This window comes from Eptatretus burgeri, chromosome 13, assembly GCF_056783735.1.
Source record: "Eptatretus burgeri isolate ZD-2024b chromosome 13, Ebu_testis_v1, whole genome shotgun sequence".
In the NCBI taxonomy this organism is placed as follows: Eukaryota; Metazoa; Chordata; class Myxini; order Myxiniformes; family Myxinidae; genus Eptatretus; species Eptatretus burgeri.
Genome location: NC_140973.1, coordinates 6173754 through 6199180, shown reverse-complemented (window position 1 = coordinate 6199180; position 25427 = coordinate 6173754). Strand labels below are relative to the sequence as shown.

The window sequence follows — 25427 nt, the reverse complement described above, 5'->3', positions numbered from 1 at the left end:
AATCAAAGCAAATTAAAGATTCAGTTTGTCCGCCATTTTACAACACGGCCTGAGTGAGTAGTAGAAGGAACAGGCTCATGGAGCTGTTCATCCAGCACAAGAGTGGGGGGGGGGCAAAAGAGATGTAGGGGAAGGGGGCAAAGGAGAAACATTGCAGTGATCACCATTGCTGGTACGAGAAGGGGAGGAAGTATCATTGTGTTCATCATCGTCCGAGTTTCCCATCTCTGGCTCGTACACATAGCCAGTGTGGTTGGCCAGCTTGTTTGTAGATCGGACATGTTGGCGATTCCTGCGGAACAAACGGTTTCCTGCTTGGAACACGTAGGACCTAGGGGACTCGTGTTTTTGTACCATTTCACCAGGAACCCATCTTGTAGTGTCAGGAAGTGGTTCCATACGGACTTGATGACCCTGAAAAGGTGGCCGCTCTCGTGCCACTCCATCATGATAGAACTCTTGCATGGTCTTTTCCATGTCAAAATGCCGTTTCACCTCATGAAAGCAGGAGGGTTTTGCTACAAGTAAGCTGTGCTTTGCAGGCAGCTTGTTACGTGGTCTTCTACCCATCAACAGCTGTGCAGGGAGTGTAGTCCTCCTAGGGGAGTGGTGCGGTAGTCTAACAAAGCCAGATGTTTATCCTCCGCTTTCTTCCACAATTTTTAAGTTTGCAATGCTCTTTCAGCTTCACCGTTAGCACGAGTAAATCAAGGGCTGGAAGTAGTTTGGTTAACGTCATAATCAAAATGGAACGATTCAAACTCTTTGGACACTAACAAGGATGCATCGTCGCTCCTAAAACCCTCAGGTATACCATGTGTACTAAAATGGATTTTCGAGCATCAATCGTTGTGCGGCTTCTCATATTCTTGAGCTCACATTCCTCTATAAATATCGAATAATAATCGACAACCAAAATGTATTGTTTTGACTCAAACTAGAATAGGTCCATGGTGACCTGATTGAATGGTGAATGTGGAATCTGTGTTGGTAGGAGCGGTTCCGAAGGAAGCTTGTTTTGGTAATCTGCACATATAGTGCAGCTTTTCACTGCCTCTTCGATCTGTTGGTTCATTGTTGGCCAATAGAGCACTTCACAAGCACATTGTATGCACTTTCCAATACCAAGGTGAGAGCATGTGCTGACTGAGACTAGGTGGCACTACTATCTATACACATACCTTTATAGACAATTCCATCAGACACCTAACTCGCTCTTTGAATCCCAGTATGGTCTCAATGGAATGGGAACTTAGTTTCAATAGCTGGGCCATCCAGTGTGGATTAGGTCCAACAGAAGTTGTAACTCTTGTCGAGTCTGTTCCTGCAGCTGGACATCCCTCTCCTTGGTGATGGAGATTAAGTCTGACATGGAAACCTGCTCCACATTGACTTTGTGTCCCGACAACTGGTGAGTCTGATAAGCACAAGATAGTGTATCTGGTAGCTGCATGTCTTTGACACTTTTATACATGACCTCGAGATCGTACCACTGCAGACGTAACAGCATCCTCTGCAGACACATGGGAGCAGACAGAAGAGGTTTTTTGAAAACCTCTTGAAGTGGCTTGTGATCTGTAAATACAGTCACTGCCTTGCCAAATATGTAGCAGTGGAATTTCATTCAGGCATGGAGGATCGCAAGCATTTCTTTTTCAATCTGAGCATACCGTTGTTCCACCTCCGAGAGGGATCGCGAAGTGTATGCAACCGGCTTCCCCTCCTGCATTAAGACACCACCGAGACCACTTTGACTTTCATCTGCATGGATTTCTACTGGTGCCTTCACATCATAGTATCTCAGTCCAGGCTGCTGACAGCAGAGATCTAATAGTTTATGGAAAGCTTGGTCCTGTGCAGGTTGCCAGTCAAAAATACGATCAGCTCTCAGTAAAGCTTAAAGTGGTGCATCGACTTCACTCAGTTGAGGAATAAATTTCGCCAGGAAAGCAAGAAATCCAAGGAAATGCCACACATCCTCTTTATTCCGTGGAACAGGCATATTACGGAGGGCTTCAATTCTTGAGAGGTCAGGCTTGAGTCCGTCTGCAGTAAGTCGATGCCCGACATACCGAGCCTCCTTTTGGCGAACTTTGCATTTTTGCATGTTCAATTTGAGGTTGTAGAATGCTGTTGTGATGATCTCAATCTCATCCTGCAATCAAGATATCATCCATGATCGCTGTAGTTCCAATCATGCCATCCAACATTTGATCCATGATACGCTGAAATATTTCTGTGGTGCATTTCAATCCAAATGGTAGCCTCAGCCAACGAAAATAACCCATCAGTGTGTTGAAGGTCGTCAGGATTGATGACTCCTCATCCAGGAGAATCTGCAGAAACCCAGTCTTTGCATCCAGTACTGAGAACAAGTTGGCTTTTGGAATGTTGGAGACCACCTCTTCAACCGTCTTCATGGAATAATGTTCACCTTTAATGGCCTTGTTGAGATCTCGAGGATCCAAACATATTCTTAGCTTACCATTGCGAACTGCAGCTACCATTGAGCTGACCGACTCGGTTGGCTCCTCCACTGGAGTTTTGAAGCCGTTATCCACCATCTTGTTCAATTCCTCGATCATCCGAGGCATTAGCGTAGTGGGTTTCCGATGTGCAGCATGTACAACCTCATTGGTTGTTGGGTGTATTTTGATTCGGTAGACCCTTGGGTAGGGTCTCTGACGTACCGATGATATCGGGAAAATCTCGTAGCCCTGGGGGAACTGATTCATTATCCACTGACTGAACCCCAGCCAGGGAACTCAGTCGAGCAATGAGGCCAACGTTCTCAGCGGTCTCCCCCGATATCACGTTCTCCTGATCCAGATTGACAAGCTCACATGAAGCTATTACGGACCTCCCCTCGAGTTCCAAGGAAAGATCCGTGGAAGCAACTGGCCGAATGATGTGGTAAGTTCTCAGGGTTCTCTTAGACTTGTGAAGTTCAGTGTTAACTGGAAGTCTTTGAAAATTTCTGAGTGTAAGTATTGTTGCGAATTCGCGCCCGCCGGCGTGCGATCGGCCGCTCGACTCGAATGGCGGCCGCCTCGCCCACTGGAACGGACAATTCTGTTGTGACCCTCCGGGAACTATCGCCCGGAGCCAGTCACGGGTGGGCCTTTCGACCTCATTATCCACTGACCTGCTGTTAGCTCTGAGCTGTGATATCTTCATTCCGCACGATGCGGATTTGCTTGCGAGACAACTCAAACTGTTGTCCAATCTCGAGAGCCTTTGCTGGTGACAGTCCTTCACCTCGATCCAGTAACCTTTCCAGAACCCTGGATTAAAAAATGCCATTAATGATTGCATCTATTAGAAAGTCCTTGGGATCGGCATACTTGCAGTCCATGAGAATAATCCTCAGGTCCTTCACAAAGTAATCAAAGGTCTCCTCACTCTTTTGTTTCTGCTGCTTGAGCCAGTGCCGTTCTTGTTCACTTGTTCTTTCTCGGTCACACATATGTTTCAAAACAATCGAGTACCTTGTAGGGATCATCTTTCTCAATCTCCTCCCATGTGAACGTTTTATCAACCTCACGGCCATGAGCACCAATCCACGTGCCCAACCATCCGGCTTTTTGCTTTGGGTTTAGCTCCCTTTATTATGGCACTTAGATTTGTTCAGAGATGGTCTTTGCTGAACTTTGATATTGAGGCACTTCGTCCTGAATGGGAATAGGCGCCCCAAAATGGTGCTGAGCCGCTCTCGGGCGGGAAACGTACATGACATAATTCGTAAGGCAATATTCAACACCAGGGCTCACCAACTGCCGTGCAGCTTCTTCATCGGTCACGCTTACCGACCCGCTGCTTTGCAGAATGGCGCCGTCTCTTTGGTGATATACACGAGGCTTCGAAGTCCGTCTCTCACGACCAGACAAGAGTCAATGGCCAGTGTCTTGCTCATCAACCTCGCGAGCCAATTCTCCTCAGCATTAATATGAGAATCGTGCCTCCTTCTTCATGCGTCGAAGGAAAGCCGGCCATAATGCCCTGTTCTTACACGCCATCTCCTAACTCCGTCATCTCTCGGATCACATCCCTCACTCACCCAACTGAACCAACAAAACCAAAACCTCTTCCTTCTCCTACCTCCGGGCGTGGCTTGCTGGCACGAAAACCGGGAAGGCGGGGCTACTGCCTGCTCGGCACGTTTTGCTTGCTTGTTGTTTTGGCTGTGGTTGTTATAAAAACACAACTCCTTCATGGCTGGCTTGTAAATGCAAAAACGTAGGAAAGGTCACAGGGGTCAATTACATACTGGGGAAAATTGGTCTTAATCCCTATCTAATTAACACTGCACCACCCCCTGTGTGGTGACAAGTAACACTTAAGCTCACAGTTTCCCTACTTAATTTACATTAAGATGTCTCCTACACGTCCACGGACCAAACAAGTCCATTCAATCGAAACTTTGCTATTAAATTCCTCCATCTACCCCCACAACCGTAATATAACAGTATGGAAAATTAGAATGCAAGTATGTCTATAAAGTACGTACTATTACAATGTATGTCTATAAAGTACGTACTATTACAATGTATGTCTATAAAGTACGTACTATTACAATGTATGTCTATAAAGTACGTACTATTACAATGTATGTCTATAAAGTACGTACTATTACAATGTATGTCTATAAAGTACGTACTATTACAACGTATGTCTATAAAGTACGTACTATTACAACGTGAGTGTCTATAAATTACGTACTATTACAATGTGAGTACGTCTTTAAAGTGCGTACTATTACAATGCGAGTTTGCCGATAACGGATGTACTATTAAACAAGTCATGGTGAGGATCTGCATTCTCTGATTGCTCTTTCTAGTTTTTTAAGTCTTTGTTGTGACTCGGACGGGGCTTGAACCACAGACCTCCCAGACTCGGTCTAACCATCACACCACCGAGTCTGGTTGCATAATGGTAAAATCAATAGCTGTCCCATCTGCTTTGGGAGTGGTTGTTGATCTATCCTCACACAACCGGACAATGGTCATCAACTAAACATCAAGCACACCGTTCCAAGATTAATCCTTTGCTTGAGGAAATTTTCTCAACAACGTTTTATGTGTTGTTTCCAGCAATGTGCCCTTTATATACCATGCTTTTTGTTTCAGTGATGGAAGTGACAGGAGCATTTTTCATTGTATATGCCTTTTTTTCCTTTTATTCTCTGCAGTGCGGTGTTTCTGACAACATACCTGATACTCTGCTGCTGCACAACCCTAAGGTACAGCCACAGTGGGGAAATTACCTTTTTCTCTCTGACTTTATTGGGGTTAGGGCTATAAAAAGTCTCAGAGTATCAGGTATGATTTGAAAAAAAAACAACATAAAGTGGAGTAAAAACATAGGGCTAAACGTGGTGTTGAGTTACTTCTGAATACCTGCCATTTGCCAGTGCATTGCCAACTCCAAAGAAATTACTTTTGAAATCCCTGAGAAAAATAATCCATAAAGTGCTTCATTTTCTGACTGAGTTTGATTAAAAATGAATGACCTGAGAACTTTTTTTCCCTTGACCTAAGCAATCCCCCTCCCAACCACCTTTCTTGCCCCTCACACCCCGAACCAACCCACAGACGGAAGTTCCCCTATAATATCATCCTGCTCATTCTGTATGTGAGTACAAACTATATCAATATTCTGTTGTAACTTCAAACGACCAGATTGCAGTTTACAGCTCTTACCATGACAGCTTGACCCCTCTCACCAATCTCGAACAATGTCATTGGGAACCCGTCGTGCCTCTGGTAATTGTGTATAGCTTCATTAATAAAGTGCCGATGAACCCCGTCACCAAACGGAATTTTCATGAAATATAAATGCTTCTTTTAAATAAAAAAAAAATCATTTTAAGAATACATTTCAACCCTTGTTTCTCCTTCACAAATGCTGCATATGTTCTGCTTCTTTACCATGATATATGTCTCTTTTTCTGAGGTTTTTGGCTGCTCCGTGCCTCATCCAAAACCGAGATCTCCCCCCTCACCCCAGCTCATACAGCACAGCATTCCTCCATGTGTTTAGCAAGCATTCGAATCACCCCATCCCATAAGCTTTATCTCCATCTGTCAAAATTGGGAATATGGAATTGGGAAAAGCAACCATCCCACCCCCTCCAAAGCTTCATGTCCCCCCCACCCCTTTTCTGCCTCCTCTTCACACCACCCTCCCAATGCTTTCCCCTCACCTCACCCTTGAAAACCTTCCCCCACACACTCAAACTTTCCCTGGCATCTGACACACAAAAACATTCACCTTCCCCCATACTCTTCACTCAAACAAACCTTCCCCCGCACCACACACACTCAAACCTTGCCCCATGTGATGTAACCAAGTCTGAATGTAAAATGTATATTCATGTTTTGCCTTGTGAATATTTTTGCTCCGCCCATGTGTGGCGTCATCTCCATTGCAGAGGGCGAGTGGACTATTCCCCGGTCTGGTGGGACGTGTGGTTTTGTGGGAAAGGAACAGTTTTTTTTACCGACGCTGTTGGAGTGATTTAAATAGAGAAAAAGGGATTTAAACCTCTGTAAGTGTTGGTTAAACTGCCTGGAGCATTCCTATCCAAGAATCTGGACACATAAGCCGTTCCAGGATACCCCATACCCCACATACTCAAACCTTCCCCACACCCCACACACTCAAACCGTCCCCCGCACCCCATCTCCCAAAGCCTCACCTTGCCCCCACAAAGCCCCCCCCCCTCCATCCTGCACAATCCCAATGCTTTCTCCTCCCAATCTCTAACTATGTGGACCTCAAACATCTGAAGTTTTTGCTCTAAGCTGATTGATTTCTCAATTCAGGCCACTGCACTGATGATAAACCAGACATCATCAATGTAACAGAATCTTTCCTCCAACAGGACGTCGCCGACTTCCTCGTGTCCCTCCCTGGTTACTGTCTCCTTCGATTTCATAGGCCTGAACCACGCCCCAGTGGTGGGATTGCACTTTACATCAAGAACTCAATTTATCACTGCCCATGTACTGACCTTACACCTCCCAACCCCCAGGAGTACCTCTGGTTGCAACTTCTCCTCCCTCCCACCTCTTGTTCCTCTGTCTGTTGTACTGTCCTCCTTACAGTGACGACTCCATCTATCTCTATTTCAACATGGACAAACTTTTAATCCCTACTCTATCTTCTGTATATGTGGTGATTTCAATTGTCACCATGCAACATGGCTGGGTGTTGTTACCTTTCTCACCAATCATGGCATTTCAGCAAAGGACTTCTGTGACTCCATGGGACTGACTCAATCTGTGAACTTTCAAACCCAGATTTCTCCAGATGGCAAATCCTCCCTTCTGGACTTGGCGATAACCAACTTTCCCACAAATCTCTCATGCTCTTCCTCTGCTCCATCCTTTCCTGTCATACCCAACTGCTCCCAGACTCTGTATTTTGCACCTGAGAAGGTAGAGTAGGTTCTTTTATTCTCGACTCTGACTCTACCACTGGACCGGATGGCATCAGCTCACATGCCCTACAAACCTGCTCTGCTGCTTTTGCACATCCTCTCTCTGCCCTTTTCACCCCGTCATTTGTGCTGGGTCATCTTCCATCTGTTTGGAAATCAGCCAACATCACTGCATTACATCAGAAGGATCAAAAACGGATCCCCTTAACAACAGACCTATCAGCTTACTTCCAATAATAATCAGCAACGTAATGGAATCCATCATCGCAGTTGACATGAAAACCTCCAACAACCTCCTCTCAGATCACCAATTTGGTTTCAGACCAGGTCACTCCACCTTGGACATGTTGCTTCAACTCATCCAACAATGGATGCAAACCCTCAATGTCAGACGTGAGATCAGGGCCATCTCTCTGGACATATCTCGTGTTTTCGATACAGTGTAGCATCCCGCCATGCTCTCCAAACTCTCTGCCTATGGCATCCACAGCCAACTCCACACATGGCTTACTTACTTCCTCTACTCTTGTAGCCAACATGTGGTTCTCAACGGAATCCTTTCATCTCTTCTCCCTGTCAAGGTTGGAGTGCCCCAAGGCAGTGTTTTGGGTCCAGTGCCATTCCTGATCTTCAACCATGATCTCTCTGACTCTCTGGAAAATCCTCATTATCTATTTGCTGATGATTCCACCCTCTCTTCAGACCTTGGAAAAAAAATTGCAAGCTGGTCAAACACTTGGAATATGTTTTTAATTCCTGAAAAATCTCACACTCTCACTATCTCTCTCTGAAAGAACCGTCTGGAACCCCACCCCATCAATCTACTTTCTTAGCAATCCTCCCTGAGAAAGTTCAGTCATTCAAAATCCTGGGTCTCACTCTCAGTCATGATGTTTCTTGGGCAAACAACATTTCAAAGGCAGCCAGCGACTGGGCATCCTCTGTCATACAAAGTCCTACCTTGGCACACCTGAACTGCTATCCACCTACAAGGCTTTCACCCGCAGTTTGATGGAGTACTGCTCTCCCCTCTGGGCTGGCTCCTCTGCCTCACATCTTGCTCAGCTTGACGCTGTGGAAACAAAAGGTCTTCAAGATCATTGGAATCTCCCGTACTGAAGCCAAGTCTATAGGCCTATCACTTTCCCATCACAAGACAGGTCGGTGGTCTCTCTGTCTTCTACCGCCTCCTTTCTGGTCTTGCACCTTCTTCTCTTTCCATGCTTTGTCCCCTGCAGGGCTCACATGGTCCACCATCAACCCTCCTCTGGTGAAACTACCTTAATCCAGGATCACTGCTCACATCCACTCATTCATTCCTCTTTTTTTCCCCACTTGTGGAATCAACTTCCACATCTTCTTCAATCTCATTCTTCCCTCCTGGTCTTAAAGAGAGCTGTTCATCACCATCTCAGATGATCCCCAATCCAAAACCATTATATTTTCTACCCTCGTAAACCCCCATCCGAGTCCCTCCTCATTGATGGAGGAAACAACTTTATCTAATTACTTTGAATGATTGTATTGCATATTGTTGTTGCCAATTTTATTCAAGAAAGAGCAATCTAGACTTGACATCTATTAATGTTTCGGTAATAATTGACACTGATGATAATCGTAATGATAATGATCAAGATGACAATGTTGTAGTCATGTTTGAAGGAATGTTCTTACTCACTTTTTCTTCCCACTTCATAGACCCTGGCCTTGTCTTACTTAGCAGGTGTGATTGCAAGGTGAGTTTCCCTTCAGTTTTTATACTCTCTCCTGCACCCCTGCACCCCTGCTCCCCCACCCCTCTGTATTATTTAGTTTATGATGAAGTGTGTGTGTGTGTGTGTGTGTTTGACTATGTGTTTGTTGCAGTTTCTATACTACACAGTCAGTGGTGTTATGTCTTGGCCTGACGGCCCTCGTCTGTTTTGCCGTCACATTGTTCTGCTTCCAAACCAAGGTGGGACACCGGGCATGGGCTAAGGGGGGATTCTGGATATGTTCAGTAGAACATACTATCACTTAAACGGCAGAGCTTACTGGTTAAACCGTTACACCTTTCTTTACCACCAACCAGTATGACTTCACTTCATGCCACGGTCTTCTCTACAGTCTCCTGATGGTAGTTTTCCTGACTGGCCTTGTTGCTTGCTTCACTATACCCTTTGGCTACGTGAGTAATCATCATAATGAGCATCGCTGTATTTTCACATTGGGCTTATAAACTACTTGGGAGTTGCTGCTTGGGTAGGGGTCGGGCAAAGATGAGAAAATCGAAGTTATGAAAATGGAGGATGATAGCGGGAGAGAAGGGAAAGAGGGTTGGGGGCAGAGGTGGGGAGGATTGAATAAGAGGAGAGAAGAGACTAATTGTGTTGAACATATAGGGGATGGAAGGGTGAGTCTGTAATCGATATATATGGCCTCTTATTTACCACATCGTTCCAGATTCTGCACACAAGCTCCATATCAAAGTTCCCTTCATCTTATAATGTACAGTATCTCCTGACTTGTGTCTTAGCTCTACGGATAACGAGTTGTAAGTAAGAATCTTGTTATTGGGTGAATCAAGCAGAAATCGAATGACATGAAATGAGAAACTAGTGTTTATAAGGACGAGTCGGTGGAGAAATGAGGACGATGACTTTTCTCAGCCAAATGTTGAGAGGTGTATGCTCACCGTGGTGGGAAAACAGGTAGATTGAGGTTTTGGGCATAAGCCCTTCTTCAAAGCAAGAGAAGGCCTTTCTTCAAGCAAACAATGCAAACAGCAAACTCTCTTGCTTTGAAGAAGGCCTCACGACCAAAACGTCAATTCACCTTCTTTGCCACAGCGGTTAACATACCTCTCTCAACATTTGGTTGTGAACATTTGTGGTCTGAATATTGATCTGGAAGTCATATGGTTTATATATGTGTAAAACATCCACACATTAGGCTTTGTTTTGTTTTCCAAATCTCAATGCTTCTATGTGACATTTCACTCTCCTTGGTTTGCCAAGTAAACAAAATCCCCACCCAGTATTTCCTGGTGTTGACTTGGTTTGTTAAAGTAAACATGTGTTGATTCATTAACCTCACTCTCATCTTCCTATCCTCAGCTACCTTGGCTGCAAACGATTTATGGGGGCCTGGGTGCATTGGTTTTCACTCTGGTAAGTTATATTTCCTTCTGCTGAGGAATTGGATATGGTAACTGCTGTACAGGTTAAGTGGTACATGACTCACAAAGAGCCAAACGACCTCTTATAGATATTTTTTGCTTCCTTGAAATACCATTAATGTAACACATGTTTGAGACTTTTCCAAAGAACATAACTCTTCAACATCAGAATTTGCTACTTCAGAGTCGGACAAATAAAAATGGAACGTTTAAAGTGTCTGCTCTGAGTCTGGGACGTCGGCAGTTCAAACACCGGTCGAGTCATGCCAAAGACCTTAACAATGGTACATGCTCCTTCCTTGATTGACGTTCAGCATTTAAAAGGTTAAGAGCACAGACAAACAATCATTGGTTGGCGTCACTGGGGAGCACACAAAAAGCTCCATCAATGGGGAGCCAACAAAAAACTCCATCAATTGGGAGCAAACAAAAAACTCCACATCAGTGGGGAGCAAACAAAAAACTCCATCAATGGGGAGCAAACAAAAAACTCCATCAATGGGGAGCCAACAAAAAATTCCGTCAATGGGCAGCAAACAAAAAACTCCGTCAATGGGCAGCACACAAAAACTTCGTCAATGGGGAGCAAACAAAAAGCTCCGTCAATGGGGAGCCAACAAAAAACTCCGTCATTGGGGAGCAAACAAAAAACTCCATCAGTGGGGAGCCAACAAAAAAACTCCATCAATGGGGAGCAAACAAAAAACTCCATCAATGGGGAGCAAACAAAAAACTCCATCAATGGGGAGCCAACAAAAAACTCCATCAATGGGGAGCCAACAAAAAACTCCGTCAATGGGGAGCAAACAAAAAAACTCCATCAATGGGCAGCAAACAAAAAAACTCCATCAATGGGGAGCCAACAAAAAACTCCATCAATGGGGAGCAAACAAAAAAACTCCATCAATGGGGAGCAAACAAAAAACTCCATCAATGGGCAGCAAACAAAAAAACTCCATCAATGGGGAGCCAACAAAAAACTCCATCAGTGGGGAGCCAACAAAAAACTCCGTCAATGGGGAGCCAACAAAAAACTCCATCAATGGGGAGCAAACAAAAAACTCCATCAATGGGGAGCCAACAAAAAATTCCGTCATTGGGGAGCAAACAAAAAATTCCGTCAATGGGCAGCAAACAAAAAACTCCATCAGTGGGGAGCCAACAAAAAACTCCATCAATGGGGAGCAAACAAAAAACTCCATCAATGGGGAGCCAACAAAAAATTCCGTCATTGGGGAGCAAACAAAAAACTCCGTCAATGGGCAGCAAACAAAAAACTCCATCAGTGGGGAGCCAACAAAAAACTCCATCAATGGGGAACCCACAAAAAAACTCCATCAATGGGGAACCCACAAAAAAACTCCATCAATGGGGAGCAAACAAAAAGCTCCGTCAATGGGGAGCCAACAAAAAACTCCATAAATTGGGAGCAAACAAAAAACTCCATCAGTGGGGAGCCAACAAAAAACTCCATCAATGGGGAGCAAACAAAAAAACTCCATCAGTGCGGAGCCAACAAAAAATTCCGTCAATGGGGAGCAAACAAAAAACTCCGTCAATGGGCAGCACACAAAAAACTCCGTCAATGGGGAGCAAACAAAAAACTCCATCAATGGGCAGCAAACAAAAAAACTCCATCAATGGGGAGCCAACAAAAAACTCCATCAATGGGGAGCAAACAAAAAACTCCATCAATGGGGAGCAAACAAAAAACTCCATCAATGGGCAGCAAACAAAAAAACTCCATCAATGGGGAGCAAACAAAAAAACTCCATCAATGGGGAGCCAACAAAAAACTCCATCAGTGGGGAGCCAACAAAAAACTCCGTCAATGGGGAGCAAACAAAAAACTCCGTCAATGGGCAGCAAACAAAAAACTCCATCAGTGGGGAGCCAACAAAAAACTCCATCAATGGGGAACCCACAAAAAAACTCCATCAATGGGGAACCCACAAAAAAACTCCATCAATGGGGAGCAAACAAAAAGCTCCGTCAATGGGGAGCCAACAAAAAACTCCATAAATTGGGAGCAAACAAAAAACTCCATCAGTGGGGAGCCAACAAAAAACTCCATCAATGGGGAGCAAACAAAAAAACTCCATCAGTGCGGAGCCAACAAAAAATTCCGTCAATGGGGAGCAAACAAAAAACTCCGTCAATGGGCAGCACACAAAAAACTCCGTCAATGGGGAGCAAACAAAAAGCTCCGTCAATGGGGAGCCAACAAAAAACTCCATCAATTGGGAGCAAACAAAAAACTCCATCAATGGGGAGCCAACAAAAAATTCCGTCATTGGGGAGCAAACAAAAAACTCCATCAATGGAGAGCAAACAAAAAACTCCATCAATGGGGAGCCAACAAAAAACTCCATCAATGGGGAGCCAACAAAAAACTCCGTCAATGGGGAGCAAACAAAAAACTCCATCAATGGGGAGCCAACAAAAAACTCCATCAATGGGGAGCCAACAAAAAACTCCGTCAATGGGGAGCAAACAAAAAACTCCGTCAATGGGCAGCACACAAAAAACTCCGTCAATGGGGAGCAAACAAAAAGCTCCGTCAATGGGGAGCCAACAAAAAACTCCATCAATTGGGAGCAAACAAAAAACTCCATCAATGGGGAGCCAACAAAAAATTCCGTCAATGGGGAGCAAACAAAAAACTCCATCAATGGGCAGCAAACAAAAAAACTCCATCAGTGGGGAGCCAACAAAAAACTCCATCAATGGGGAACCAACAGAAAACTCCATCAATGGGTGGCCTTGTCCACTGTTGACCATCCCTTATCCGTAGCCACCCATACCTTGTCCACGGCTTCCCACACTTTGTGCACAGCCTCCCACACTTTGTGCACAGCCTCCCACCCTTTATCCGTGGCCGTCCACTCCTTATCTGCGGCCACCCGCACCTTGTCCGCACATGCCCAAACATTGTCCGCAGCTTCGCAACCGCTGTCTGGGGCCACCCACACCTTGTCCACGACTTCCCACATTTGTCCCTGGCTTCATAAACATTGTCCCGGCCACCCACACTTATCCGTGACCACACAAACGTCCGTTTGGGGTGGCCGCATCATGCTGACAAAGCTCAGTTGGCCGAGAGTCGTTCACCGTTTGATCACTCCTCCGCTCTGGCCCGTTTGTGCCGTGTTACGGATATTGTTTCTTATTGACATTTTCAACACACAAGTGTCTCCATTTTCATCTCTACCACCATCCTTCACAGGTGGTGATATCATTAAACTCGTAGCATCGTCCTCATGACTGAAATGCTGCAGATATTTTGAATTATTTACGAGAATTAGTATGAGATGATGACTCTCAGCATGATTTTTAAAAAAAAAATTGAGTCTTAACGTTTGAATCCCGAGTCATCCGAGGATTCTGATTACATGCCGTTACAAATCAGAAAATAACTGTGTTGGCAACCTCACTCCCTTGTACACCTCAGTTCCTGGTGTTCGACACACAGCTGCTGCTGGGCAATCGCCGCTATTCCCTCAGCCCCGAGGAGCACGTATTCGCAGCACTCTCCCTGTATTTGGACATCATTTACATCTTCACATTCTTCCTGAATATCTTCGGAACCCGTAATTGATGTGATTCATTCTCTGTTGTAAACCTGCAGTTAGCAATTTCACTTTACTTCCTGCCTGACTCTGTCTGTAATTATCCTCGATCATATACGGACCGATTTTGTTTCTCATCCTTCATTTTCCGGACGCTTACACCATTTCTCCTCTTATTTATTTATTTATTTTATTCTGCACTCTTCCTTTTCGTTTTATCTTTCTGGTAAATTGTCTTCAACTAATAATTTCTTATAATTAACGGTAGTGAATGTTAAACGGCAAACAATACCGTGCTCAAGTGGAAGGTTGAGTACCGGGATGGGTTTAAGGAGATGTATATGTAAAACAGCGACGCATGTGATCCCCTGAGAAATAAACCGGGCTATCTCACATCGTTAGCCAAATTGAGTTCAGTGCGCTGAACTAATCTATCAAGGTCAGTGTACCTTCAATGTTAACAGTAGTTCCGAATAAAACATTTGAAGACTCGACTGAACCTCGTCCGCCAGGAGTCAAATGGGATTCTAAACGGGAACGTGAATTTAGGATCGCTCTTCTTATCACGTCGTACCATGTGGTGTAGCCCACTTTACCTCTCAGGGACTCACGTATCTGAAAAACGCTTTTAGGACGTGTTTTTTAAAACGAGACTTGTTATATGCTCTGTGACTATGATGTGGGTTCTGGAAATAGCGACATGTCATTCATCCAATTGCGACGAGTGTGTTGAGCAGTTAACGAATATATACCAACACGGTCCAGGAATTCCACTTCCCCACCTCCATACGAACCAGCGACAGTGGAATCCGAGGTAATTGTACCAGCCAAGTGATTCGCAACACCATCCGAACAGAGCTTGGGTTGTGGGATTTTTACTCCAACGTACTCTGTGGTTATATCGACATATTTAGTGTGAGTGCGTCATGACCGAATACCACCCAGCACGCATGAACATTCCATGTATTCTATATCTGATTTGTACAGTATATGAAGTGATTGTTATCCTTAGGAAGTGTTTGGATACGGAATTTTTTTTAAAAAAGGCAAAGAATAATGATAATATTTAGATTTATTTATCTCATCCTATTTAAATAGACAGCATGGTACTTTGCTCGGATGTTAAGCGTATTGAACTTCGTTTTGTCCTTTCCACAGCCAATAAAACAAGGCTTTGTGAAATGAGGGTTCGTGGGTTTTTACAGAATGATTGTGGAGACACGAAAGGTTTTACCCCTGTAAAATTGTTCCTTCCGGAAACATTTCTCGTACGGAATTCATTCACTATTTAAAAGTGACCTCATCCAAAATTTAAACAGCGAAGAAGAACCGTCTCTCTTACAGTTTTCCTCCTGCCTTTTAAAACCTTGAAGGGCACTTCAAGAAAGTCCTTCCCAGGAAGTGCTATTATAAATAAATAAAGCTTTCACAAACTTTGATTTTTAGCTCACCTGGAACATCGTTCCGGGGAGCTTATGGGATGGCGCATCGTCTGTCCGTCCACAAATACTTGCAACTTCTCTGAAACTACACATATGGTTTTGGTGAAACTTTACCACAACCTTCATCACCCTGTATGTACCAAAGTTTGTTCATGACATTTACAAAAATAAAATAAAATTGGGCCATAAAGGCATCGACAGGGGTTGCCCCCCCCACTCCCCCCCCAAAAAAATAGGTATTTGCTTTCTTCTCAGAAACTACACAAGTAATTCCCACGACACTTAACCACAACCTTCATCACCCGTGATGTACCGAAGTTTGTTCACGGCTTAAAAAAAAAAAAAATTGGGTCTATGGGGGGGGGGGAGGTTGCCCCCCAACATAGCCATTTCCGATAACATTGATTCATTTTGGGGATTCTGTCCCATGTTGAGTTCCTCCTCGGTATCATTATTCTACCAGGTGAGCGCCCAGGGGTATTGCCCCTTCTTTTTCTCACCCCACTTAACGCCAGTATCATGATGATAGAAATTACATGTCAATACATGTTCAGATTACCCATGGTGGGCTTGAACTTCTCAATAACCCCAAAATGTATAATTGAAGTTTTTATAAATATGTAAATGATGTGAAGGTGTGCGTCAGTACACACCTCGTCTGACATGGTGCAGAGGGTCACTTGCCTTTGAGCCATCTCATCTTAGTTTGATTCCCGACCCAAACTAAGTCAGATTGGTGTTTTGCTGGCAGGATGTCGCATCACAAAGCATGCCGTCCCTCGGTGGATGTTAAACTGCGTCCCGTCTTCCCGCGGTGGATGGATGTTAAAGATCCCACGGCGTCTCTTGGGAAGAGTAGGTGAGATATCGCCGGCACCCTGAACAAATTACAAATCTATCCCCTAACCGACAGTGGGCACTGCATCAGTGGCAGAGCTGTACTCCCAGTCATCACGTTGCACACGAATGAATGAAAAGTAAAACCTCAAAAACAAAAAAATCACATGAAGCAAAGAGACCACAGTTGTGATGTGTCGGAGTGTGTTCCATTAGCAAGCAACTTGCTATCGCTTGCCATTGCATGTTTGAAGATCTTGACGAATTAGGATCCGTTGCGCTCTCGCCACACAATTTCACCTCCAATTAATTCTTCTAATCACAATCTTGTGAACATCTCTTGACCCACCACCATCAGAGCAGTTTCTCTCCAACTGCTCTGATAAATGCCGGTATTGGAAGTTCAATAGCTCTGACTGGACTGGTTTACAAAACTTATTTTCTGACACCCTTTCCCTGGGAAGACTACTGCCTCTCCTCGGACGATGCCTCTATCGCTGCTGAACGTATAGCTGAGGTTATTGTTGCAGCAATGGAGGCTTATATTCCCTTCTCTTTCAAATCCATCTCTCCTACCAATTCCTGGTTCAATAATTCCTGCTCTGCGGCCGTTCGTGCGAAGGATGCGGCATGTCGGACATGGAAAAACTCTTCTTCCTCCAACTCGCATTCAGCTTTCATATCTGCCAGAAATCATTGCAAACATGTTATTCGTGAAGCGAAGAATTCCTTTATTCAAAAGAAATGTGACAACCTCTCATCTTCTTCCACTAATAGATCTTTCTGGTCCTTAGCTAAAAGTATCTCCAACAACTTCTGTCGCTCTACCTTTCCTTCGCTTTTCCGTTCCGATGATACTATCGCCGTCTCTCCGACCGATAAAGCAACTCGTTTTGGTTCTTTTCTCCTCTAACCCCACACTGGATGACTCGAACGTTCCATGTCCCTCTGACGCTCCCCTCACCAATCCTATGTCCCTCCCTATAATCTCTCTCCATGCAGTCAAAAAAACACTCCTCTCTCTGGACATAAATAAGGTATATGGACAAGATGGGATTCCTCATGTTATGCGGGAGTGTGCTTCAGAACTCACACCTGTACTTGCACTTTTGTTTTGTTTTTGTTTAAAAACCCAAACTTTTCCTCTTACCTGGAAACATGCCTTAGTACAGCCTCGTTTAAAGAAGGATGATCGTTCAAACCCTTCGAACTACCATCCCACTGCTCTGACTTCTACTGTTTCCAAAGTTTTTGAATGTCTTCTCAATTCCCATTTTCTCAAGCATCTTGAATCTCAGTCTACTTTCTAATCTGACCATTAATACGGCTTTCGCAATGCAAGATCTGCCAGTGATATCCTTTCTAACATTACGAATGTCTCGGCTTCTTCTCTGAAAGACTTTGGGGAATCCTTTGTTGTGAGCCTTGATATCTCAAAAGCCTTTGACAGAGTTTGGCATCAGGATCTGATATCCAAGCTTCACTCTTTCGACTTTCCTCCTTCACTCTGCTCTGTCTCATATCGAGCTTTCTCTTTCACCGCTCTAACTCCATAATTGTTAATGGTTGAACATCTCCCCCCTTCCTTATCAACAGCGGTGTCCCTCGGGGTTCTGTCCTGTCCTGTCTCCAACACTCTTCCTTCTTTTTATCAATGACCTTCTTTCTTTTACAAATCACTAAATGCACTCGTATGCTGATGACTCAACATTACATTCCTCCATGGTTTTCCCATCTGCTCCATCTTTCCTCACCCGATATACATTTTGTTTAATCACCGCCACCTCTTTAAATTTGGATAAGATTTCCCAGTGGGGCAAATGTAATCAAGTTTAGTTTAATGTTTCTAAATCTCTCTATCTGTCTCATCTCTCCTCAACTCTTCAATCTCCTTTGAAAGCTCCACAATTACACCATGTGATACAATAAACCTACTAGGTATCACTCTAACATCAAATTTATCCTGGAATCCACACATTACGCAAATAGCTAAGTCTGCCTCTAAGAAACTAGGAGTTCTGTTCAGATGTCAAAGATTCTCCTCCTCTGAACAGTTACTTCAACGATACAATTGATTGATTTGTCCTTGTATCGAGTACTGCTCTCACATCTGGGAATGTTCTAGCTCCACATACTTAATGGACAGAATTGAATTCAAAGTAATCCGACTTATCAACTCTCCCAATCTGACCTCAAAACTTGAATCTCCCTCGAATTGCACCGCAAAGTTGGCTCTTTCTCCTTTCGAGAGATGTTACCTTGGTTTCTGCTCCCAATAACTTGCTGCTTGTGCACCTCCACCATGAGTGAGAATGCATGGAATGGTCTCCCTGGAAAGGTCGTGGCAGCAGAAACGGTCGATAAGTTTAAATTGGAATTTGACAGGTTCCTGGAAGTGTTGGAGATAGAGGGGTATGGTGATGTTGGTAGGACTTTTAGGGAGCTTGAGTATGGATGGGTGATTGTGTGCATGTGGGGGTCTCATCAAGGGGTGGTGTGTGTGTGTGTGGTTGATGCTGTGTGTTTCTCACCCAAGAACTGCCTTTGTCCACTCCTCCCCTGGAAAGAAAAAAAAACAATACATATATACTCATTTTATATTTTGCATTGGTGTTGATGTTGCGCAGCTAGAATTGGCCAAATGGCCTCCACCTACATCTGAATTCCTTGTGATACGGAACGACTGACTTGGAAAGTGATAGCAAGCTGCTTGGTGGACCAAATGGCCTCTTCCTGCATCAAAGTTCCTTGGATATCCTTGCAATAAATAGACATCAGTATAAAATCGAGTTATCAACTTCTACTCACCACTAAGGGTTGATGACTTTGTCCAATCTGAGTGGTGTTGAGCTTGAGCTTGAGTGTGAGTGAATAGTCATAAGTTCAATAAGAAGCAAGAAGTGGTGTATCACCAGTGGACCAATTCAGAGTCGTGTCCACAAAATAATTTAATCGACTCGGTCACTCGGGTGCCATAAATGGCCAGGGCCCGTGGGAATAAGCTGATCACCAAAAGGGGTTCGATGATTGTAGGCCCGTAGTTGAAAGTAGTGAAAACCCACTGAAGATAGAGCTGTGGTGCGGCATGTGGTACGAAGCTCTGGGTCAAGAGAAGAAAAGCGTCGCTGAACATCGGGCTGTGAATGCGGTTTAACTCCAGTGAACTTTAGTTTAACTCCAGTGAAACTCAGGTCCATGAGTCATTTCCACAACTATGTAAAATGGCGAGCTGCCAAGCAGAGAAGCGTCGTCACACTTCTGTTAAAGCCTTCCTCAACGCTCGTCCCTTGTTGTTACGTAGTATGTCCGTCAACTGCTGAGATAGATCCAGGCAGTTCAAGATGAAACGCATGTTAAAATTCACAAAGGCCAATAATCTTCCTCAACTTGTGCAGTCATGTGGGTGCAGGAAAGACTTGTATGTTTTTGACCCCCTCCTCCAGTGGGAAGATACCGTGTTTGTCTACAACGTGGCTGAGGAAGGTGAGTGATGGCACCCAAAACTGGCACTTGCTGGGATTGATGACAGTGCCATACTTAGCAAGGTGCTTAAACTAATTGGAGGTGTGCCTCATGTTCTTCTTCTGTCAGGCTTGCGACTAGCAGAACGTCAAGGTAAGTGTGGACGAAAGGGAGACCACAGATGACATCATCGATCAACCTCTGAAACGTCTGCGTAGCATTATGCAAGCCGGATGGCATGCGAACAAATTCGAAGAGCCCAAAAGGTGTTGTGATGGCTGTTTTGTGTATGTCAGTTGGCTCTACTCGTATGTGGTGATATGCTTTGATAAGGTCTATCTTGGATAAAACACGTACACCTTCGAGGGAGGTTCAAAAATCCTGCAAATGGGGAATTAGCAATCAGGAATGCTGCGTTCATCAAGTGCATGATAGTCACCACAGAGCTGCCAGTCACCCGGCGACTTATTCAGTACCATATGCAAGGGCAAAGACTAGTTGCTGTCATATTTTAATACGATATGATGTCAAGTTTGAGCATGTGCTCGAACTCTGACTTGGTGATAGTCAGATGATCTGGGGCAAGGCACTGTGGTCATGCTGCAACTGGAGGTCCACGAGTTACTTTTGTGGTGAGTGGTTGAGTGCTTGATCTCACAATTCCTGTATATTGGATGAGCAATCTCTGGGTATTCATGAAGGAAGGTGTCATAACGTAAAGGAGATGTAGCTTTCACGAACATGGGGCTGATGGAGAGTGTACGATTGATGATTCCCCGCACAGTAAGGTTGCTCGTGGTGTCAATGAGCTTGTGATGTTTGACATCCAATAGTAGGACGAACTGGCGAAGAAAATGAGCTCCGATGATGGATGTAGGCAACTCGTCAACAACAAATAGCCATCAAAATATTTGTCGCAGTCCAAGATCCAGTGCTAAAGATCTCTCCCCGTAGGTGGTGATGGGCGAGCGACTCACTGCCTGCAGCTGTATTGACGTCGGCCAGCCATTGCTTTTGTGAGAAGATGGTAAAACACTCACTTCAGCACCATTATACACTAAATACCTGTTGCCTTGTCGGTTTTGTAGAATAGGCGACAACATGTTTCACTGCCTGGTTGACTTGTCACCGCTAGTCTCAAACTGGTATGAGTAATAGACTAGTATGAGCATGGGCTGATGCATTTGTGAGCCTTTTCTCCATGCTTCCAATGGTACCAGCACATCCGTTTGGTATGTTGGTGGGTGCTTGACTTGGGATTGTGTCCTCTTGATCAACTTCTAGTTGGACCATGCCCTCGGCTTCTACTCCTCTCTCTTTCCACCTGTATTTGTGTCGTGAGAGCCTGTACCTGTCTGGTAAAGTTCTCAACCTGGGTGGCCAAGGCATAGACTTAGTCTGGTTGAGGTGCACGTTGCAGGTGAGGCTTTGAAACATCTCCTACTTGTGTCGTGGAGGACAAAGGAGAAGAGACTTCCATGATGTTGTCGGCACGATACACCAGTTGTTCAAGGTTGACAGCATCTGTATTTGAGTCCAAGATCAGTTGGACTTTGGTGGGAAGCCTCTGGACTAACAGCGATTTTAAGATGGTATTCTCCAATGTATTGTCCCCAAGCAGCTGTCTCGTCCTTTGCAAAATCTGAGAGGGTTTTCTATCACCAAGCTTTTCCGAAATGAGTAGTTGGCGTCGTCTCCTTTGCTCTGAATCCGAGGTACGCCTGATAAGCTCAGCCATGAGCTTGGTATAACGTTCCAAGGCTGGAGGAGCAATTAGGAGCCCCCCCCCCCCCACTTCTTGCGCTATTTCTGCCTGGAGAGATCCAACAGAAACCACAATGTGGGATCGTTGGACCAGAAAGAAGGGAGTTTTATGCTAACGGCCGGTAACGCGGGTACCTCAGCAGATGCACCTTGGTGGATGTCGTCGTCGGACATAGCTTCGACAGACATGATAACAAGCGATCGTGTTGGGGTCACCAATATAGAAAATCAAGTTCTCAACTTCTACTCACCGCTAAAGGTTGATGACTTTGTCCCTTCTGAGCGGTCTCATAAGCTGTTAATCTTGAGTACGGGTGAATAGTCACAAGTTCAAAAAGAAGCAAGAAATGGCGGATCACCAGTGGGCCAATTGGGCGTTGTGTTCATGAAATAATATTGTTGTGGTTGACGAAATTCGCAAACCACCATTCAGGTCCCTTAGGTGAGATATCTCTGTAAGTATATGTGTAGTTAGGCCCAAACCCCTTGTTTAGAGGGAATAAATGTCATTCATTCGGGCTGCGACCCCTCGAGATAGCCGTTTTTCTTTTACTGTCTTTATTTTGGACCAGCCGCCATTACTACCATTACTACCACCACCAACCACGTCTCAACAGCCATCACACAACAACCACCAACCGCAACGCCGCTTCACAACAACAGCCACGACCTTTACCGTCACAACTCGCCCTCGCAACCATCGCATCACCGCATTCCCGCGCCGCTTGTGGGCACCGATACTGGACTCGTGCAGGGCGCGCACCGAGCAGCGGGTGCAGAGGCACCAGCCTTTCCGAAGCAATCGGATCAAAAACGACTCACGCCCACTTCTGTTCCGTCCTATCGGCGAGCGTGGGGCGATTTGGCCCCGCCTCCAGGTGCGTCGGAGTGTGGTCGCTATATGCAGATTCGTGGATCAAAAAGCATTCACGCCCACTTTTCTTCTGTCCAATGGGGAGCCAGCCAGAGGTAAAGGGTCGAAGGTGAAGGAGCGAAGCCACGGGGGCTATAAAGGGCCACGTTCGCTAGTAGTAGGAGTCAGTTCGGAGTTGAGTTGGGAAGAAGTAGTAGAAGTCAGTCAAGGCAGTTCGGAGTTGAGTTGGGAAGAGCCAGTCAAGAGAGGAGTCGGAGAAGGCAGTTGGACGGAGCTTTGGAGAGGTGGCGGCAGCGAAGGCAGTCGAGGGGGTGCTCGTGTCAGAGTCGGGGAGCTGCGGAGAGGAGAGGCCGGCAACGCGACCGAGGTCGTGGTGGAGACGCTCGTCGCGGGACCCGAGCCAGGGAGATATCCTCCTTCCCCCGAGCATCAACAACCCCCTCCTGTTTCCCCCCGCGCTGAGATAGTGCGAGAAGGGGGCCCCGTTTCCCACCCCATTCCAGACACTGTCCGCGAGGCCCGCGGAGTCGGGGCGCCACCGCCATTTTGCGGCTCATCATCAGACGGGTAGGCCCGACGCGGTCTCGGCCCCAGGCCCGTCTGCCCCCATCATCCTTGAGGGTGGTCCTTTTCTTTTGCTTTGAGTATGTGTTGTCGGCGCCGTCTGTGAAGTAAAACTGTATAAGTGTTGCCGTGTGCTCGGTAGTCGGTTAGATCTGCATTGTGTTTTGCTTTTACATTTGCTTTTTGTGCATTATTGTGTGTTTCTTCTTCTTTTACATTTGCTTTTGGTGTAATTGTATATGTGTGCTTTCCGTTTGCCGCGGAATAAATGTGCTTTATGTTGAACTGTTTTTCCCGTTTCGCTTCGTCTTTTCCTTTATTGAATCTCCATCTTACTTCACGTAAAGGGTTGGTCGTGGGCAAATACGCCCGATAAATAATCGAACCGTCGAGGCCGACGATAACACCGCTCGGTTATCCCGATAGTACGGAACGGGTCGCTTAAAGTGGCCCGTGTCCGAAGTCGACCTGCGGCGAGGTGCGATCGCCCGGTCTACCCTCCGTGTGGGTACTTAGGTAGATCGAATTTGGCGAGCAACCCTATCCCACGCGGGGGGCCGATTGGCACGATCGTGGTGAGGCCGAAAGGCCCACCCGTGACTAGTTCCCGGCGTTAGTCCGAGAGGGTCACGACGGGATTGTCCGTCCAGTGGGCGACGTGCCGCGATTCGAGTTACGTGGCCGCTCGCACGCAGGCGGGCGCGAATCCGCAACACTGGTGTCAGGAGTGGGATATAAACTCATCGCCCTCCTCGCGGCACTGGTATCGGAGAACGGGAAAACGGGCTCTCCTGTCTCCAGCTAAATTCACGGGAATCGGTCCAGGGGTGAGAGGAGCGACCCCCGATTCCCTCCAAATTAGGAGCGAGCTAAATTAACCCTTTACGAGAAATAAGATGGCGTCTCAAGGCGAGCGGGAGCCGGGGGTATTAGAAATGTATATGTGTAGTAATGTAGGATCCATGGTCCAGGATGAAAACCCCGAGCAGGAAATGTTGGTTGTGCAGGAACACGAACTCGCCCAACTGAACCCAGAGCCCGAAATAGGTGCGGCGGCGGCCGCGGTGTACGACACCTCCCCTCCCCCTCTCCACCAAACCCCCCGATCCTTGCCGAATCGGCTCACCCAAGCGCACCCGACATGGCCCGGCTATGCGCCATGCTGGCAGGAATCAGTGGGGAAATGTACGAAATGAAAATGAGGATGGATGCGAATACACAAAAAATGGATGCGAATACACAACAAATGAACGTAAAAATGGATGCGAATACACAACAAATGAACGAAAAAATGGATGCGAATACACAACAAATGAACGAAATAAAAAGCATGAACGAAAAGATGGAAACAAACATGAAGGAAGAAATGAAAGGGCTGCGGGGTGAGACGCGGAACATGGGCCGAAGCCTGCAGGCGGGCATGAAGGCAGTAACCGGGGAGCTCAAAATGGCGACGCCACGTGTGGGAGCGAACGAGCTGGGAGGGAGTGCAACGGCTGTCGGGCCCGAGGTGGAGGCGGGTAAGAAAAAAATAATTCGGGGGACGTGTTGGGCGAGGGTCGTGACGGAAAAAGTGACGGTAACCGAGAGGGACAAACTAATTGGGGTGACGGAAACGTGCACGAGGGAGATAACAAGGGAAGAGACGGAAATAATAGTTGAGACAAGGGAGGTAAAGGGTGAAGAGGTGACTGAGTTGGCAGAGACACGGGAGATGGGAACGATAGAGGGAAGACTACACGATGAAGACGGGGTAAGAGACGCACACACACACACACACGGAGGTAGTGGAGGACAATGGGGGTGAGCTGGTGGACTGGGTGGGGACCCAGTGCGAGCAGCTGGATGGCCTCCTCCAGAAACGAGGGGAGGGAGTATGCCCCCTTGAGGCGAGTCACGACCAGGTGGGTTCGGTCGTGCTTTGCGAGGTCGGGGGAGGAGTGCTGCGAACGGGTGCACGGAGAGCTTGGGGGGTATAGAGGCCCCGGAGACCCTTGTGGGGACACGAATCCCCAGTGTGGTTGTCCCTGTGTGTGTGGTGCAAGGTGTGAGTGCGTCCCCGTGTGTGAGTGGTGTGGTGGCGATTGTGCCGGAGTACGTGCTTCCCAGCACGCCGTGTGTAAAAGGGGCACCGCAAGTGGAAGAGGCCGTGTGTGTGAGTGAAACGGCCAGTATGAATGGAGCACCACGTGTGAGTGGTGTGGTGGCGATTGTGCCGGAGTACGTGCTTCCCAGCACGCCGTGTGTAAAAGGGGCACCGCAAGTGGAAGTGGCCGTGTGTGTGAGTGAAACGGCCAGTATGAATGGAGCACCACGT

At 46.1% G+C, this 25427-nt stretch overlaps 1 protein-coding gene across 2 annotated transcripts in view; it reads left to right on the top strand.

Annotated features, from left to right (window-relative positions):
- FAIM2 (Fas apoptotic inhibitory molecule 2) overlaps nt 1-15349 on the top strand; it is a 31294-nt gene extending 15945 nt beyond the window's left edge. For both annotated transcript variants that reach the window (XM_085850922.1, XM_085850921.1), the window contains exons 6-12: nt 5189-5239; nt 5592-5631; nt 9140-9177; nt 9308-9395; nt 9513-9608; nt 10537-10590; nt 14050-15349. In XM_085850922.1, the coding sequence (XP_085707048.1) occupies nt 5189-5239; nt 5592-5631; nt 9140-9177; nt 9308-9395; nt 9513-9608; nt 10537-10590; nt 14050-14196 (514 nt within the window). In that variant the 3' untranslated portion in view covers nt 14197-15349. The remainder of the gene's footprint in view (nt 1-5188; nt 5240-5591; nt 5632-9139; nt 9178-9307; nt 9396-9512; nt 9609-10536; nt 10591-14049) is intronic.
- The last annotated feature ends 10078 nt before the right edge of the window (nt 15350-25427 follow it).